Source organism: Cricetulus griseus, chromosome 5 (genome assembly GCF_003668045.3).
Source record: "Cricetulus griseus strain 17A/GY chromosome 5, alternate assembly CriGri-PICRH-1.0, whole genome shotgun sequence".
Lineage (NCBI taxonomy): Eukaryota > Metazoa > Chordata > Mammalia > Rodentia > Cricetidae > Cricetulus > Cricetulus griseus.
Window position 1 is genome coordinate 137,998,106 of NC_048598.1, and position 19,759 is coordinate 138,017,864.

At 39.8% G+C, this 19,759-nt stretch overlaps 1 protein-coding gene across 1 annotated transcript in view; it reads left to right on the top strand.

Moving 5' to 3' along the window:
- Positions 1-19,759, top strand: part of Fkbp3 (FKBP prolyl isomerase 3) — a 22,121-nt gene continuing 2,362 nt past the window's right edge. Inside the window, exons 1-6 of the mRNA XM_027416505.2 lie at positions 1-157; positions 3,499-3,600; positions 4,317-4,424; positions 16,318-16,453; positions 17,314-17,381; positions 19,549-19,646. Coding sequence (XP_027272306.1) covers positions 50-157; positions 3,499-3,600; positions 4,317-4,424; positions 16,318-16,453; positions 17,314-17,381; positions 19,549-19,646 — 620 coding nt within the window. The 5' untranslated portion in view covers positions 1-49. The remainder of the gene's footprint in view (positions 158-3,498; positions 3,601-4,316; positions 4,425-16,317; positions 16,454-17,313; positions 17,382-19,548; positions 19,647-19,759) is intronic.

Here is a 19,759-nt window from a genome sequence, read left to right on the forward strand (position 1 = left end):
CGCTGGACTGAGGCGGGCTGGCTCAGTGCAGCGGCGGCAGCGGGGGAAGATGGCGGCGGCTGTTCCCCAGCGTGCATGGACCGTGGAGCAGTTGCGCAGCGAGCAGCTGCCCAAGAAGGACATTATCAAGTTTCTGCAGGATCACGGTTCAGATTCGGTACCAGAGGCACCTGGGAGGCCGGGCCGGGGCGATCCAGGGCCGCTTCACCCCCCTGAGATGCCTTACATCCCGGATTCCTCGGTGCCCCCGCCCTCGCCTTCGGTGGCCGGTGCGGGCCAGGCCCGAGCGGCCCTCGTGAGCTCGCACCCTCCCGCCCCTTGGGCCGCCCCTGTTTCCGCGGGGATCGGCCTCGTTTCCTAGGGCAGGCGAGCTAGCTGCAGTCGTAGATTTAAATCTCAGCTGAGACCTGTAAGGCCGCCTGAGAAAAGGAACCTGAGATGTGGGCGTCTGAGGCGGGGGCGAGGAATGGGGAATGCAGGATTCCCGGGCGCAGAGTGCTGGCCACTGGGAAATGGGAGGGGTGTAAAGATGAGGGAGACGTGTGTGCATCTTACTTATCAATTTACTAAATACCGAGCTGTAATAATCTGTGATTTTGAAAAGCCCGAGATAGGATGGTTTAACTTGTTACAAAATCCTTTTACCTTTATAATTAAGGGAATTCAATTTGAGATTTTTATCCTGGGGTCTCCTATGGCTATAAACACGCAGATTTCAAAAATTGTAGTTTGCTAATGCAGTTTTAGGCCTCGACTCCATCTTAGCCACCCATTTGTAGTCACAGGTTATTTTTGTCAGACTTGACTTTTTGTCCTTCAGAAATGATCATTCTGGTCACCACCAACAACCACCCCTGTTTAATGTCTTTTGGAGGGCAGCGTCTGTCGTCCAGACTGGCTACAAACTCCTGATCCCCTTTCCTTCACCTCCCAAGTACTAGGGATAAGAGTCATGCGCCACCATGTCGTCGTGTTCCTTATCTCTTTAAATTGCTGAATGATGATGGTACACGCTGTTGTTCTTCCATCTACCACCTAAAATCAGAAGGTGCTGCCTGAATTTGATTTTCTTACAGTTTTTCAAATTCTAAAATGTCAAAATACCGAGTGTTCTGTGATTCCAAAGTACGAAAATGCTTTCGGTGACAGCCATTTAAATGCATATTTTCCAGTGATCATTCTCAAAACCCAGGCCTGTGTTTTTCCAGTCGTACTATTACCACAATTGTAAGTTTCTGGGTTCTTTTGAAAGGACTGTATTTTCACTTAGGATCTTGACAGGGAGATTCAAGAACTCTTACACTTCCAGTTCCTCGAATATGCATAATGTGGCATCAGGATATAGTTCAGCTACTTTTTATATAACGTGTAGTAGGAGTAGGCACTATGCTTCATGTTTGAATGTACAAGAATGAAAAGGAAAACACACCATGCAGATAGACCCTTATGCCATTTTAATGGAATTATTTTTTTTTGAGCCATTCTGATTTCCAACAAAAGAGTTAGACATTTATACCTCAATACTGTACATCTTTAGTCTGTCTTTAAACAGTTTATCCCAATGTAGACTTTAAAGTGTTTTTTTTCCTTTTATACTGTTTTTCTTTTATACTGTTAGGTTAAACTGACCATGGTCCCCAATGATCATTTTCTTACCTTAATTAGCTGATGGTCATTATTTCTGTTAATTGTAAAAAATTAGATAGTTGTATTTTAGACATCTTCTTAGACTTATTCAAAAAAGTCACAAGAGTGCTGAAGTAACTGATTACTTCTATATTTTGCTAGTCTTTTATCATTGAAATTATTTCTTTTTAATGCAGTTTTCAACCGTGTCTCCATCTTATCCACCCATTTGTAGAACATGTGATGGTGCACACCTTTAATCCCAGAAGTATAAGTAGATAGATCTCTGTGAATTCCAGGTCAGCATGAACTATATACATAGTAAATTCTAGACTGGCCAGTGTAACTTATTGAGACTGCTTCTCAAAAGAGGTTGGTGGTGGCGATGGTGGCACAAACCTTTAATCCCAGCTCTTGGGAGTCAGAGGCAAGTGAATTTCTGTGAGCTTGAGGCCAGTCTGGAACAGAGTGAGTTCCAGGACAGCTCCAAAGCTACACAGAGAAACCATGTCTTAAAAAAAAAAAAAAAAAAAAAATCGACAACAAAAACCACCTAGGTGCTAAAAAATATGAAAATTTGGAGACCAGCAACTTCCAAATACAGTAAAGGATGGAGAAATGGCTCAATGGGTGAAGTGTTTGACACAAGTGTGATGCTGTGAGTTAGGATGTACAGAACCGTCTGAAGCTACAGGAAGTAGTAGTACTTATTTCACAGTGCTGCATGGGAAGTGAAGAATGGAGAATCCTTGGAAGCTTTTAGGACTCCTAGCCTATAAGAGAGACCCTGTCTCAAAGTGGAAAGCAAGGACCATGAGCACACCGTGCATGCTTTTTGTATGTCTGTACAGACACACACTCACTGACAAACACAAGAATTTTTTAAAAATTTTTAACACAAGATTTCTAACCCTCGCCTGATTTAAGATAAACATACTATGAATTGATTTTATTATTGTTGTTGCTTTTTTTGTTTATTTGTTTCTTGAGAGTCTTAACTGTGAAGTAGTGTAAGATGGCCTAAAACTGCATTCTGGCTTATCATCAAAGGTGCTTTGTTATATTACATTTGTTTGTTTGTTTGTTTGTTTGTTTGTTTTGCTTGATGTGGTGAGCTTCTGAAGGCATATAAATATCATTCTACCAGGAGCAGCTGCTCAAACTGTGCTTAATGTCTAGATAGTTTTCTCTGTGTATTCTATAATGGGAGAAAGGTTAGAATGAATCTGTCTACCATATACTGTATGTCTAACCCTTTAATATTTAAAATATGCCTTTTAAGAATGGGATATAAAATACAGTGTTTATTTCTTCATTATTACTATTGAAAACATAGCAGCTATCCGGGCGATGGTGGCACACGTCTTTAATCCCAAAGCCACAGAGAAACCCTGTCTCGAAGGAAAAAAAAAAAAAAAAAATAGAGAGAAAGAAAGAAAGAAAATGTAGCAGCTAGCACAAAAAGATTGTTTTAAGTTTCTTGATTTTTGAGACAGGGTCTTATTGTCTATATAGACTGGTCTTGAATTCCTGAGCTCAAGGGAGCCTACTGCCTCAGACTACAGCTTCATCACACTAGGCTACATTTTCTTTCTGTTTCCTTGTTTTGAGACAGGGTCTCATGTATCTCAGCCTAGTCTTGAACTCACTATGTACCTGGCCATGGTCTTGATTACCTCTCAGTGCTGGGATTTCAGGTGTGCGTCAGCAAAACCAGTTTATGTGGTATGTGGAATGGATCCAGGGGTTTGTGTGTACCAGGCAAGCATCTGCCTACTGAGTACATCCTTAGCTCCAGACAACATTTTCTAAATTTAGATCCTTCCTACTCCGAGGAAAATTGGTTTAATTAATGAGCTTTTCTCTTTATAGTTTCTTGCAGAGCATAAGCTATTGGGAAACATTAAAAATGTAGCTAAGACTGCTAATAAGGACCATTTGGTTACAGCCTACAACCATCTTTTTGAAACTAAGGTAAGTGATAACATCCTATTAGAAGAACTTCATTTAGAAATTTTATTTTCATACACAAATTTTAAATGTACTTTTTTTTTTTTGAAGAATAAGTTGAGGTTTTTCCACCTGCAGTTTTTCTTAACTGTGATCATAATTTGGACTTTCTGCTATATCAAGCAAGGCTACTTTACAACATGGCTGAGTGTTTGGTGTTATTTTTAAAAAAACAGACTTAAAAAAAAAACCTAGTGTTATGAATCACTACACACACTCTTAAGTCATAAATCCATAAGCCAGTTGACATTCTCTACACTGTTATAACTTGTTATGTGGAAACAGTGAGTTCTATGTCATGGGAGAACTTAGACTAGTTTAGGTGATAAAAACAGTTTGAAAGAAACCCTCTAGTGTTTGTTTACTGCAGAGTGACCACCATCTACAGAAAAGGGTTGTTATTGAAATAGTCATGAGTAGTATGTGTCTGATATCCTTGTCTGAAGGTCATGGTGCTTGTTTAGAATTTATACCATGAAATGGTTTGAGGGTCATCATAACCAGTAATATCTTTGATTTTACATGATTCCCTTGGGTGATTTGCTTTTGTTTGAGTTATTGATACATGAATGTGTCTTCATTGTGCAGGTGCTCATTTATTGAATGGTGGAATCTAGACACTCTTCCTAGTTACTGGCCTGTCTCTAGTACTCATATTAGAATTTTTTTTTTTTTAACAGCGTTTCAAGGGTACTGAAACTGTAAGTAAAGTGTCTGAACAAGTGAAAAATGTGAAACTTAATGACGATAAACCCAAAGAAACCAAATCTGAAGAGACTCTTGATGAGGTTTGTATATGATGGCTTTTACTATTCTTCCTTTAATACTAGGGATTGAACCTAGGACCTTGTGCATGGTAGGCAAGTGCTGTACCACTAGATTAATTCCAAGTACTTGTTTAATTTTGAGAAAGGCTTCACTAAATTGTGCAGGTTGGCCTCCATCACCTGACTAGCAGGGATTAGCCCCCAGCCCAGCTAGCTAACATTTGCTTTGTAAATAAACTAGGCATGGTTGAGTACAGCTACTTTTCAAAGCGAAGGTGTACCCCTCCCAGTTCTTAGTATAGAAGTAAACCAAAGAGCAGTAGCTTCTGGCCAGACCTCTCAGGCTTTCTGAACTATTTTAAGAACCTGATTTGGGAGCTAAGTTGCTCTGAAGTAAAGAAACTTCCTTTTAAGTTATTTTTAGCTTTTCTAATGAACATGATGTGCCAGGCTTGGCTTCAGGGTATGGGTTCATGTCTCATCTTTTCCATCCCAGGTTTAACATTAACATTCTTACATAAAGTTTGAAGAATCTGATTAACCATTTGGGGGTTTGTTTATTTGCTTTGGAGAAAGGGTTTTGCTTTTTAGGGTTTAGCTTTTTGAAGGTTGGCTTGAAACTTTTTTTTCCCTCCTGCCTTACCCACCTAAGTACAGGAATTCTAGGCCCAGCTTTACACTTATTCATTGCAAGCAGTCAGTATCAGTGATAATAATCTACATTTAGTTTTATAGCACTCAGGTATGTATTCACAGACTGTAAATTAAGATGTAGTAAAGTCAAATAGTTATGTGATTAAAACCAGTGAATCTTGCAGTCTTTTCCAAAAAGAGCAAATTAATGTTTGTGAGTATGTATACAAAGAACAATTTGGAGTTTTGTTATAACTATGTTTGATGACTGTTTTATCTATTGAATAACTATTGAGTGGCTACAAAAGTAAATAAATCTATGATTACTAGGGTTTCAAAAGCAATGAGCATAGTGTATCCTAATGAAAATGTTATAAGACAAGATGATACATTGTTAGAAAGTTAAGAAAGGGGGTGGTGGTAATGGTGCAACCTGATCTACATAGTGAATACCAATTCAGTGAGGGTGATGTAATACAACCCTGTCTCAAAACAAATGTGTGTGTGTGTTAAGAAAAAGAATTTCTAGTAAAACACAGTTTTGAGATTTTTGTTTGTTTGGTTTGTTTTTTTTTTTTGTTTTTGTTTTGTTTTTTTGTTTTTGTTTTTGGTTTTTTGTTTTGTTTTGTTTTTCGAGATAGGATTTCTCTGTGGCTTTGGAGGCTGTCCTGGAACTAGCTCTTTTAGACCAGGCTGGCCTTGAACTCACAGAGATATTCCTCCTGCCTCTGCCTCCCAAGTACTGGGATTAAAGGCATGCACCACTGACGCCCAGCCAAAACATAATTTTTTAAGAGCTAGAAACAGTCCAGACAATTTTAATAGATAATTTTTGTTAAGATCTATAGCTTTGACCGTTATTTCTTGGCTTAGAAGTCCTATAAATACTTTTCTCCTTTTACTTCTCCTGGGTCCTTAGCTCTCCTTTGTTTTATTAAATTGGGGACATTGAAGTCAATTACATATTCTCTCTCTTCCTGGCTCTTGTAGTCTTAGTAATACTGTACTCATCCCTGTTGTTATTTTCTATGCTTGTACTATGAAACTACAGAGGAAAAAATGAAGTACAGGCACAAAGTGTTCATTAGGCCTGGTCTGAATTCATGTTAGTATGGTTAGTTTGTGGCCATAATCAAAAGACAATATTCTAAAATCAGAATTCAATTCATTGTCCTCATCTAGCTTATAGGATACATTTCTCTTAAGACAGTAATGGGCTGGTGCAGTAGCTCAGTTGGTAAAAATATTCACATTATATGAGAGAGGACTGTGGAACTCCTAAAACCCCTGCTAAGCCAGATGGGGTTGTGGATTGTCTGCAATTCTAGCACTCCAAGTAGATGGGAAGCAGGGACAAAACCCCAGAAGTTTGTTGTGACACGTGACAATCCTCTTTCCTCAGTCTCCCAATGGCTGGGATTCGCATAGGCTACCATGCCCAAATTAGCCTTTTTTGCTTATTTTTTGTGTTTGTCCGGGCAAAAGGAGAGCTTTAGGGCTCAATTTAATATTTGTCGATGGACACTATACTGGGCTATAGTATGTTTAATGTATCTCGTGCTGTTGGTTTTGCTATTATGACAAAACTAGTCACATGGGAAAGAGGAACCACCATTGAAGATTGGCTGCCATCAGATTGGTCAGTGTGCTTGTCTGTGGGGGCATTTTCTTGATTGATGTGGGAGGGCCCAGCCCACCCTAGGCAAATGATCTAAGGTTATATAAGAAAGCAAGCTGAGCAAGCCGGTACCTTTCCTTTATCTGTCCCTGCCTTTGCTCCTGCCTTGAGTTCCTTCCCTGACTTAGTTATGAACTTTGATTGAGACATGAAGGCCAAAATAAACCCTTTCCCCAAGTGTAGTTGGTTTTTTTACTCTTTTGGGTCTTTACCTTTTTGGTTTTAGTTCTTTTTGGAGCCCACCACCGAGCACCCAAATAAGTCACACAGAGGCTTATTCTTATGAATGCCTGGCCTTAGCTTGGCTTATTTCTAGCCAGCTTTTCTTTTTTTTTGGGGGGGGGTGAGGGAGTGGGATTTGAGGCAAGGTTTCTCTGTGGCTTTGGAGGCTGTTCTGGAACTAGCTCTTGTAGACCAGGCTGGTCTGGAACTCACAGAGATCCACCTGCCTCTGCCTCCCGAGTGCTGGGATTAAAGGCATGCACCACCAACGCCCGGCCTTTCTTTATTTCTTATTCTGTGGCTTTCTGCATAGCTGAGTGGCTGGCCCTTGGAGTCATCCTCCTTATCCTGCTCCTTGATCTGTCTGCCCAGATTTTTCCTATTTATTTGCTCGGCTTGCCAGCCCCGCCTATCCTTTCTCCTGCCTTGTATTGGCCATTCATCTCTTTATTAGACCAGTTAGGTGTTCCAGTCAAGCAAAGTAACACAGCTTCACAGAGTTAAACAAATGCAACATAAAAGAATACAACACAGCCGGGTGGTCTACTGAGCAAGTTCTAGGACATCTTCCAAAGCTACAGAGAAACCCTGTCCTAAAAAAAAAAAAAGAATACAACACATCTTTGCATCATTAAATGTTCCACAGCACATCTTAAAGTAATGTTCCACAACACCCAAGTTATTTTTGATCATGATGTTTGTCACAGTCATACCAACAGAAATTAGGCAAGGACAACAATCCCTAAGCCCCTCCCACTTGTAACAATTTATAATGTCTCCAGACGATACTAAGTTCCTGAGGAAGCAAAATTCCTTGTATAAGATGTAGTATTGTTATAAAATTGCAATATAGTTGCTGGGTGATGGCCCATGCCTTTAATCCCAGCACTTGGGAGGCAGAGGCAGAGGCAGGTGAATCTCTTGAGTTTGAGGCCAGCCTGGTCTACAGAGTGAGTTATAGGACAACCTCCAAAGCAATACAGAGAAACCGTGTCTCCAAAACACAAATGAACAAACAGAAAAAAAAAAGAAAAAAAAGATTCATCTCTGACTCTGTGTGTGGGTGTGTGTGTTTGTTTTAAAAAACTGAAACCTAGTGTCAGGTGTTGGTTTAGAGGCTTTCAGGAAGCATTGCAGAGAATGGTTGCCAGCTGTCCTGAGTTTGAAAATGGACAGTATTCCACAAAGATTGTATCTTTGGCATGAGAGTAGCCTATAGTGGGAAATTACCAATATGGAGTCAGGTAGAAATATAAGGGTATTTAATAGGGAAAAGCCTTACTTACAGAGGAACCTAGCCAGTCGGCGAGACAGTGGTCTGTACAGCAAGTACCAAAGTGAAACCGAAAGAGAAATACAACGCCACCCACTCTACGTCACCCTGACCACACCCTGACCTCGAAGGCGTGGTCAGACACACCGGTAGCCAGCCCCTAAGAGGGGTGGCTGCAGGTTCCCCTACAATTCCCCTTTTAGTCTAAAAGAGGATTAAAACTTAACAGTGTAAAGTATCCAAAATTAATAATCATAAAGGTGAAATATAAGAAGATACAACAATCTGCTTATATCATACCGTAACTATTTTAACTAAATCCTAAAGTCATCTGAAAGAGGTGTCCAAGCCTGCAAATATCCTTCCAGTCCCAACCATAAACAATAGGAAGCTATCCCTAACTAGGTATATACACTATCCTAAGTGACAACAATGGGGAAAGGGGACGTAGCATCCTCCAAATTACTTCCTGCTGAAATGGGACGATGATAGTCATGTGGGGTCCTGTAGAAAGAAAATGTTAATGTAGTGAAAGTTTTGAATGGATTGTATCCAGTCCTTGTTAGATGGGATTCTCTTGGTAGAAGATCTAGCTTGAAATCCTCAACTTGATTGAAGTCAGTATCTGAAGCTTTGGCCAGAATGTCCGTAGAAATGGAGCAAGTTGGATCCAGTTCAGTCAAGGAGGTGTGGCCCATTTTCTTTCCAGGGAGTCCAGGGATTGCTGTCAGGCAGGTCTTCATTGACTGTGTGGGACTCAAACATAAACAATTAGCAGAGAAATGTTTGCTTGTGTATGTACACATGCTGGGGAATGCAACCATGAGAGCATAACAATTATTAGAGGTGTACACCTTGAAAGAAAGATCCAAGAAAAGACAAAGACAGTCCCCAAATTCTTTTTTCATTCTGTATTACATCAATTGGCTTCTTGATACAATACAGAAACACTAAAGTTTAGTTAAATAACGTGCTTGGACTTTAAAGGAGGAAAGCCAAATCCCCTCTAAATCCAGCATTGGTTTAATTGAATAAGGACTAGAAAATAAAGAGAAATAGAGCTCTCTGAGAGACAGCTGTAAAGTTTACCATATGGCACGTTCCTTTTGTTTGATGGTTATAGCTACCTTTTCTTCTTAAGCATCTACCCATGCAGTGTCCTTTGCCTTCTGGAGATGAGTTTTCCTGTGAAGATAAAAGCAAAACACTTCCCTTTCCTTTGGGATATACCTTAGTAGAATACCTATCATTTCTCCTCGTCAAGATGGTATCCAAAGTTTTTCTTCTCCTATAGAAACCAATGCAAAACCCCGACCCCAACGTAACACATGTCCTGGTTCCCATTCAGAGGTTAGTACATCTTTGAAGTATACCGGCTGATTGAGTTCAGCAGTTTTTTCTGAAGTCCAGTGTCTTTCTGCAGCTGTTTGTCCTTTTTCATTGGCATTAAGAAAGTTTAGTGTCAATTAAGTATTATGCAACCTGTGTTTGGGGGGTTTAGTCTTCCAAGCTTGTTTGTTGAGCATCTCCTTAAGTGTTCTATTAGATCTCTCAACCTCTACTTGTCCTGTAGGATTGTGTGGTATACCGGTAATATGCTTTATGTTATAATATTGGAAAAATTGTTCCAATTTTGTAGAGACATATGCTGGAGCATTGTCAGTTTTTATTTGTGCAGGTATACCCGTAACTGCCATCACCTCTAGCGGGTGTGTAATTACAGAATCAGCTGTTTCAGAGTTAAGAGCAGTAGCCCATTGGAACCCCGAGAATGTATCTATAGTATGATGCACATATTTCAAATTTCCAAACTCTGCAAAGTGAAAGACATCCATCTGCCAAATCTCATTTCTCCGAATGCCCTTAGGATTACAACCTGCTGGCAATCAATCTCATCATTGCCTTGTGTTAGTGGGCCTGGCAGACCCACTGGGATCTGATATGTGTAATATATATAGGATTACTTCTGTTTCTGATAGTTTCCTGTAATTGTAAAAACAGAGAAGTTAATTATGTATTATCAGGAACAAATTATGCAGTCTCAATGTGTAATACAACTCTCTCAGCATATTGGGATTTAGTAACTATATTAAGAGGTTCTGTAAAATCCATAAGTACCATGAGAATTGCATATAATTCTGCCTTCTGTATAGATGTATATGGACTTTGAACTACTTTACTTCCTCACCTGCTTTATAACTTGCCTTACCTGATTTGTTGGCATCAGTGTAGAAGGTAAGAACTCCAGAAATGGGAGTTTGTCTTATAATACGTGGAAGAACCCAAACTGTCTTTTTTATGAATTTAATTCTGTCAGTTTGGGATAGTTGTTGCTAATTGTCCCCAAAAAGTCAGTAAGAGCTATTTGCTAATATTCATTATCCTTCCACAAGGAGGAAATTTCCTCATTAGTTAAAGGTACTATAATTTCTACTGGATCTTTTCCAATCAGTTGATGAAGTCTTAATTTTCCCTTTAAAATCAAATCAGAAATCTTTTCTATGTTATTCTGTTTATGTGGCAGAAATATCCATTCCAATATAGTGTCTTCTCTGCATCAGAATCCCAGAAGGGTATTCTCTGGATGGCAAGATAACAGTCCAAATCAAGGTTTATTCGATCTACATGCGCATCCAATATTCTGTTTTCTACCCATTATAACTCTTTTTCTGCCTCAGCAGATAATATTCTCCGACTGTTTAGGTCCTTATTACCTTTAAGGGCCATTTTTAAATGCTTTAAGTCATGTCCTTCTACACCAATAATCGTCTGTAATTGAGAAATTTCCCCTAATAATTTCTGAAGAGAATTAAGAGTTTGATAACGATCTCTTCTTATTTGTACCTTTTGAGGTCTGATTCTCTGTAAGTCTATCTTGTAACCTAAATAGTTAATAGAATCTCCTCTTTGTATTTTTTCTGGAGCAATCTGTAACCCCCAACGAGGCAGAACTTCCTTCACCATTTCAAACATATGTTCCAAAGTTTCCTTATTAGAATCTGATAAAAGAATGTCATCCATGTAATGATAAACAAGAGATTGTGAAAATTTCTTACGAATTATTTCCAAAGGATGGCTTATGAATGGCAACCTATACAGCTGAAGGATCTTAAGAATATTAAAGAATCAGTTGTCTCATATGGTCTCCATAGCCCATATGTAAAACAGCTATTATATTCATGGGAAACCTTTAACAGGCTGATGCCCAGACTGGTAAAAACTAGTAGCAGCTGTACTTGAGAATTCATTGCTGTAAGAGATCATGACCCCAGAGATTTATAGCTATATCTGCCACATATGGTTTCAGTATCCCTTTCTGTCCTTCTGGTCCAATGTAGACCACTGAGTTAACAATCTGTCGAACTCTAGATAGAGTTCCAATTCCTAAAAATTGTACATTTGCCTCTCTAAGAGGCTATTTCTGAGGCCAAGATTTTTGGGTAATAATAGTTACATCTGCCCCAGTGTCTAATAAGCCAGAAATAACTTTATTATTAATTTTCACTCTCAACTGAGGCCTTTTATCATTCATAGAAGCTTGCCAAAATATGCGTTTCTCATTTTGTCCTTTCACACTTGATTCTTCATCACTATTCAAACTACCATCTAAAGCAGTATCATTTTTCACAGTAGACAAAGAACTGTCTAATGGTCCTGTGAGAGATTCTCTCCCACTGCTACTGTGAATGACCCGACCTTTCTCGATGTGAGGGCCTTCTTGAGACACCCCCCCCCCCCCCCGTCGGGGTTTCCTGACCTTAACGGGTTTCCTTCTACGTCCCGGGCCTATCTACATTCATTGGTCCAGTGTCTGCCCTTACCACATCTTCTACACAATCCAGAAGGCAGTGGCCTTCTGTATGACGCATTGTTGGAATTTGTTTGGCTACAATTTCTCTTAGTAGCTCCCATTTTTACCACAGTTGAAACATCTAGGTTCCTGGTGCCTTTGTGGTCTCCAGGGGAAGTCTCTTCCTACCGAAGGTTCTGGTTCATAGTAGTAGTAACCTCTAGCCTCTTGGTACCTATGTTGACCTCTGTAAGGTGCTTCTTGCCAAGCCCTTACATCCTCACCTCTAGAACTTTTAATTTCCTGTTGCCGTTTTAAACCTTTGGAGATGACTTCTCCTACCCAAACTTCAGTATCTTGCACATTATAGTCAATGTTGGCTGCATACAAAACCCTTTCTTCTAGAGGAGCTGATCTGATCTTTAAAGGCAAAAGTATTCTTTTGCATATTGGGTTTGCATTTTCATAAGCTATTGCATATATAATTGATTGTCTTGTTTCTGGATCTGTTACCTGTAATTCTACTGCCCTAGTTAACCTTTGTAAGAAGTCCTGGAACTGTTCTGTAGGTCCCTGTTCTATTCTGGATTAAGCTTCTAGGCATTTTCCTGGCTCACGAGCCTTATCCCAGGCATTTAATGCTGCTTTCCTGCATAGAGACAGTATGTCGTCATCATATTCAGCCTGAATCTGTGGGTCAGCATAAATACCCTGACCAAGAAGCTTATCTAGAGGGGCTTCAAAACCTTCCTTTATGCCCTGACGCTCAAGGAGCTTTGCCTCTTCCCTTACTAATGCCTTCCACTGGATTTGGCATGAATTTTCAAGTACAGCTGCTACCAATCGTTCCCAATCTGTGGGTGTCACCCTGTTAAAGGTTGCCCATGAATGTAATAGCTGTTTAACATATGGGCTATGGAGACCATATGAGACAACTGATTCTTTAATATTCTTAAGATCCTTCAGCTGTATAGGTTGCTATTCATAAGCCATCCGTCCATGAGGGTGTTTCTTAGATGCTGGCTTTTTTTACCATGGTAGCTGGGTACACTAATGGTGTACGAGTAACAACCTTAGAAGAATAGTCACGATACCTGGGTGGAATAGGTGCCTGATATTGGAATGATTTTGCTTCTGAGGCATCCCAACGATCTTTAAGCCTCATAATGATATCATTTTGAAAAGTTTCAATCTCCTTAATCATAAAAGATTCCAAGCATGTTAGTGAATCTGTAAATTGCTCTAACTGCTCATTTACATGTTTTTCTAGGTCTTTAATACGATCATCTTTAGGCAGCATCTGGATGGCATGGAAACTGCCTTCTAGGTATTGAAGTCTAGATTCGAGGTCATGATTTGCTGATTTTGAGTCCTTAGCAATCAACCGTATGGACCTATGTAATCTGTCAGCCCTGTACTGTAAATTATCTTCCAAACATTCAAATCTAGACTCAAATTTGTGATCTGCTACCTTGGAGGCTTCAATAATTGATTGAATGCCATTGTCCAATTCTTCAACCCTATCCTGGGTACTTTGCACCTTTGCATCTAGTTTCTGGGTAATGTTGCCTATCTCTATCTGGCTACAGATATTCTTTGGCTTGCCACAGTCTTCTGACAGCCTAGCCTGTAAGGCCTCAGACATCGAGGTTCTCTCTGTGTTTCTCTTATCATAAATAATCTCTGTTCCACTTGCTGCACAATTGTGGTCTGACCTAATCTGTTCTCCAAAACCTCATTGCATAAAGCTGTTATTTCCTGCAAGCAGGTGGTGAGGTTATCTCTGTCCCTGTTCCTGAGCCCTCTAGCTAGTAATATTATTTGTACCATCAAGCTAACTACCATTACGGCATATATACTCCATAATTGGCAGATTAGCATTCTCCTCAATCATTGAATTCACATAATAAGCAAAAATATTACCAATTTTAGCAAATGATAAATATTCCGCCATAATTTTACCTGATTTCTACTCCAGATGCAGTAACTATCTTTTAGCAAATGATAAATATTCCGCCATAATTTTACCTGATTTCTACTCCAGATGCAGTAACTATCTTTGACCAGCAGGTGACACAGGCGTTCAGCAACTCGGCGCCGCTTTTGGCAGCAGTTGGTCAGCAGTGGAGAGAAGTCACAAAAGCAGCTGTGCTTATCTTAGAGAGTATACGGCCTTGCGGCAGCAACCACTTAAACAGATGCTTTTACTGCAGCAGTGGCCAGGGGAAGCCTCTGCTGAAACCCAAGGCCTACCTCGACTCTAGGCAGCTAGAAACTGTCTCCATTCTAGGTGGATGGTTCTGGGAAGCTCAGCTAAAGCAGGTCGGCTGCTAGCCGGGAGCACAGAGCAACCTAGCCAGCCGGTGTGGCATCAGTCAGTATGCAAGCAGAAAGGGGTGAAAACTGAAAGCGAAACTAGGCCAACTCAAACTCTTACTCTACATCATCTTGACCACACCCTCGCAAGGCATGGTCAGGCAGATCTGTAGCCAGCCGCTAAGAAGGCGTGGCTACAAGTTCCCCTACAGTAGCCTTTGTTTTTTGTTTGTTTTTTGAAACAGGGTTCCTCTGTAGCCTTGAAACCTGTCCTGGAACCCTATCTGAAGATCAGGGTGGCCTTGAACTCACAGAGATCCACTTCCCTTTGCCTCCCAAGTGTTGGGATCAAAGGCTTGTGCCACCACTGCAGTCCTGACACCACTGCAGTCCTGAGAGTACTAATTTTTCTCTTTTTAAGATTTACTTATTATGCATGCAGTGTTCTGCCTGCAGGCCAGAAGAGGACACCAGTTCTCATTGTGGATGGCTGTGAGCCAACATGTGGTTGCTGGGAATTCAACTCAGGAATAGAGTAGTAATTTTGAACTTCAGTCAAGAACTACCTATGTCAAAGATATACCCAGCAGACTTTAAATTTGTACAGACAGTTTTGTTCAGAGCTAAGCTCCATCTACATGAATGGGTGACTGGACCTTTTAAGGAAGAGTAACAGTGAGGAAGAGGGATTGGCAAAGACTTCACAGGAGCAGGAAGTACAGATGTTTTTGAGACCCAAGGTGTAGTAGGAAACCTATGTGTTGCCTGTTAGGCTCTTAAACCACAGACTGAGACAAGAGCCTTCTTAACCTTTAGCGATGACTGCAACAGACAGTAGTAGAATCTTCTTAAAGTGTTGAATTTCTCAGAGGGATAACCCTAGAGCAGTGGCTCTCAACCTTCCTAATGTTGTGACCCTTTTAATGCAGTTTAATACAGTGCCTCATGTTGTAGTGATCCACAACCATAAAATTATTTCCTTGCTACTAATTTTGCCATTGTTATGAATCATAGTGTAAATATCTGATTTGCAGGATGTCTGGTGAGCCCCTAGAATAAGGCCCTTGAGATATTGGAAACTGTTACTGCTCCTCTAGTCTTCACAGGTCAAGATTCAGACCTAGCCCAGAAGAGGATAAGACCCTGGCTAGTTTGGTCAATAAAATCTTTACGAAAGGGTGAGACTATTAGCAGAGAGACTGACCAAATTTAACTCGTTTGGGAAGTGCAGGAATCTAAAGTCAAGGGTGGCAGACAGTTGAATGCATGACTTGACCAGTTGTGACAGGTAAGGAGGAAAGAATAAAAATACTGTTTCTCTCATTTCCAAACTCAGGAACAAAATATATTTTAAATCCTTGATACCTAGCCTTGCTTCTTGTTTTAAAAGATTTGTAAACCAAAAATTAATCTGGATAATGCAGCTCTATTTCTAAATACAGAAACCATTTATTTGCATGAGCATTTTTTCCCTCAAAAATTTGTTGCAACTCAGACTGGCCCGGAACTTAATATGTAGACTAGTCTGACCTTGAACTCACAGATCTGCTTTTCTCTGACTACTGGGAATGTGTGCCACCATTCCTAGTTCTATCTAAGATTCTTGAGGGGTCATGTTCAAGCTGTGGATGGAGGCAGTATCACTGTATTCATTTTTATTAGATGTGCTAAAAAATATCTGGTAATACAAGCTGGTATGGGGATAGGGGATGTCACAGTACCTTGGGAATTTAGTATTGCTTTTCTAACTTTGAGAATTTATGGTACTGAATAATTAACAAAGTCATGCCTTAAGAATTTTAGTTTCGAAGGATGCTATAAGTTATTTGACATTAAATTTTGGCCTCATGTGAATAATATTCTCATCATTGTATTAAGATGGTTTCTTGACTCATGTTGGCTACAAGTAGTTTGTTACTCTGATCTAACTTTGGTAACCATTACCTATCAGTATTGTCATCTTTTTTAAAAGGACATAAATAACTATGTATTTTATTTTTAGGGTCCACCTAAATATACAAAATCTATTCTAAAAAAGGGAGATAAAACAAACTTTCCCAAAAAGGGAGACATTGTTCACTGCTGGTATACAGGGACACTCCCGGATGGAACTGTTTTTGATACTAATATTCAAACAAGTAAGTCTTATCTTTTGTGCAGTAGAGAGATGAACAAGGGCTATTTCTTTTTCTTTGCTGTTACTTGTCCCTGGTGTCTTTTGTACCAGGATTTTCTTGGTGGTCTACCATTCATGGGTTGTCGGCTGGCTAATCTTATTTGGGAAGCAAAGGTAGGACTGGAGGAAAGCTTTGTATCTGTTTTATAACCAACAGACTATTCAAGAGGTTTAGCTTGTCTCTTAGTTGTGGCACTCTAAGAGCTCAGTGGAAGTGTCATCTGCTCTGCACCTGGTGTCATGTGCTCTCTGCCCTAAAAATGTGGGGACTAAATAAAGGGTAGCACTTATGTTGATTGAGGGAGGTCAGTGCCACAGCTCCACAGGAGTGAGGAACTTGTTCCTATTGAAAAAGCATTTATATCCCTGATTTATCTAATCACCACTTAATAGGTTCCCTTGAAGTCTCATAAGGTTAGTAAGGAAAAAGCAATATTCAAACCCAGTAATGTCCCTGAATACTTTTAAGATTTTAATGTAAAAGACAAAAATACAAATAATCCCAGCACTCTGGAGACAAAAGGCAGGAAATTCATTGTACATTCAAGGTCTAAGTAGTAAGTTCTAGGTCAGCTACATAGTAAAATTCTCCCTCCAAAGAAGAAAGGAGGCAGTACAGCATGTTATTTAGTGGTCCTGATTCTCTGCTTTTACAGTATGTTCACCTTGAGGCTACTGTAGGTAGGTGTGTGTTACAACAATCATACTTGAAACATGTTTTAAGATTATTTTTGTGACTTTGTTGGGCAGTTCTTAATACCTAATACTACAGTTTAGAAGGTAATTAAAACTGCAATATTTAAGTGTAAATCTGTTTTGCAGGTTCAAAGAAGAAGAAAAATGCCAAGCCTTTAAGCTTCAAGGTCGGAGTAGGCAAGGTTATCAGAGGAGTAAGTAGAATCCCTGGGTATTCTAACAGATGTTGTTTGTGGTGTAAGGCTCTTAAAAAGTTTGGATATGGGGGTGGTGAGCACCTTTGTGATGGAATACTTGACTAGCGTGGTCCTACTATGTTAGATTCTGAATATGTCTTAGTTATTCTTTTGCTGTGAAGTGACACCATGATCATCCAGCTCATATAATTGGAGGTTTGCATAGTTTCAGAGGCATAGTCCATTAATGTGTGGTAAGGGATCATGAAGGCATGGTGCTAGAAAAGTAGCTGAGAGCTTTACTTCCTGATCTGCAGGCAGCAGGCAGAGAGATGCTGGGCCTGGTGTGGACATTTAAAACCACAGAGCCCACTCCCCCGGGAACACACCTTCTCCAACAAGGCCACACTTGTTTTTGTTTTTCAAGACAGGGTTTCTCTGGGTATTACTTTGTAGGCAGAGATCCACCTGCAGCTTTCTCCCTAATCCTGGGATTAAAGGTGTGCCCCACCACACCTGGAAAGGCCACACTTCTTAATCTTTCAAAGCAGTTTATCAATTGGAGACTAAACAGGAAAATATATGAGCCTATGGGTCATTATCATTCAAAACACACAATAGACATATTGAAAAGTCCAATAATTAGGGTTGGTGATAGAATGAAAATAATCTTTAAAGTCAGACTTTAGTAACCTTGCTGACTGACCTGGTACAAGTTTTTTTGGTGTCAATTTCCCCATCCATAAAGTTAAGAATCAGGCATGCTTATTCACGTCTTTCATGTCAGAACTCTAAGCAGATAAGCAGCTAGACCTTGAATTGGAGGCTCCACCCATCTACTTATCAAGTTCCTGCATAGCCAGGCCTACTTAGAGACCCTGTCTCAAACTAGAATACTGACAAAACTCCAGAGCTATAAGCTTTAAGAAGTATAATTTAATATAATGGGGACTCATACAGTAGTATAAGCTTACCAGAGGGAAAAAACAGCCTTTCCTAAGTTTTGTTTTGTTTTTTTTTTTCAACATGAGAAGGAAGTTTTATTGGGAAAAGGGGGTGGGGGAAGGGAGGGGAGACAGAGATACAGACTTTTTTAAAAACAGTATATAGCTTTTTTGTTGTATGTTCTTAGAAGAAATACTAAGTCTTTGAGACACAACATGCTTTTATTTGTCCAAACATGAGAAATAACAAACCTTAAGGATAAGTTAGGCTTACGTAGGATTAACTATTATTACATACTACATTGAAGAAATTACAAGTTGGGTTGATAATTTCCTCAAATTATATTTACTTTTCTTTTTTGTTTTTTCAAGGCAGGGTTCCTCTGTGTAGCTTTTTTTCAATTTAGGGATTGCCTGTTGTTTTATTGTAGTTCCTCAGAAACTCAAATGGTGACATCCAAAACGTTTACTTTGAGGCTTAAAGATTCCTGTGTAGAACTCAAAACTGAGCAAAACAGCAAGTCAGAGGTTTAAGTAAAAGATGCAGCTTGATTGACATGTATGAGGTTAGATCTCTAGCCTAACAAGAAAAAAAGACTTGAGTGGAGCTTTGCTTTTAACTTGAGACTTCATGTTGAAGAAACTGAAGACAAAGATTTAGGAATTTATCCAAGCACATTACATTAGGGAAATAATAAATTTTAAAAGATTATTATTTTGGTTTTTTGAATCAGGGTTTCTGTATGAAACTACCCTAGGTGTCCTGGAACTAGCTCTGTAGACCAGGTTGGCCTTTGCCTCCCAAATGTGAGACTAAAGGTGTGAGCCATCACTGCCTGGCCAATAATTATTTTTATAGTCCTGATGGCACACACTTTAATCCCAGCACTTGAAAGGCAGAGGCAAGTGGTTCTGAATGAGTTCAAGGCCAGCCTGGTGTACAAAGGCTGCATAAACCACAGCTAAATAGAAAAACTAGGATGTCTCAAACCAAAAAATAATTATTTTTGTGTTCTGTATGTTATGTGCATATAAGTACCCACAGAAGCCAGAACAGGGGGTTCCTCAGGAGCTGGAGTTACAGGTAGATAGGAGCTGTGTGGTGTGCAATCTGGGAACTGAACTCTGCAAAAGTGTTAAGGTCCCGTAATTTATAAACCATCTTCCAGCACCAATAGAATTTAAAAAAAATATGTATATTTGCTGTTCTGTAATTCCATGTGTTTTGTTCTTGTTTCTAGTGGGATGAAGCGCTCCTGACTATGAGTAAAGGAGAAAAGGCTCGACTGGAGATTGAACCAGAATGGGCCTATGGAAAGAAAGGACAGCCTGATGCCAAGTATCCTTTTTCCTTTATTACACACCCCAACACAAGACCCCCACATATTTAAGATCTGGGCCAGTGAGATAGATAGCTCAGCTTGTAAGGTCTTTGCCACCAGTCTTGTAACC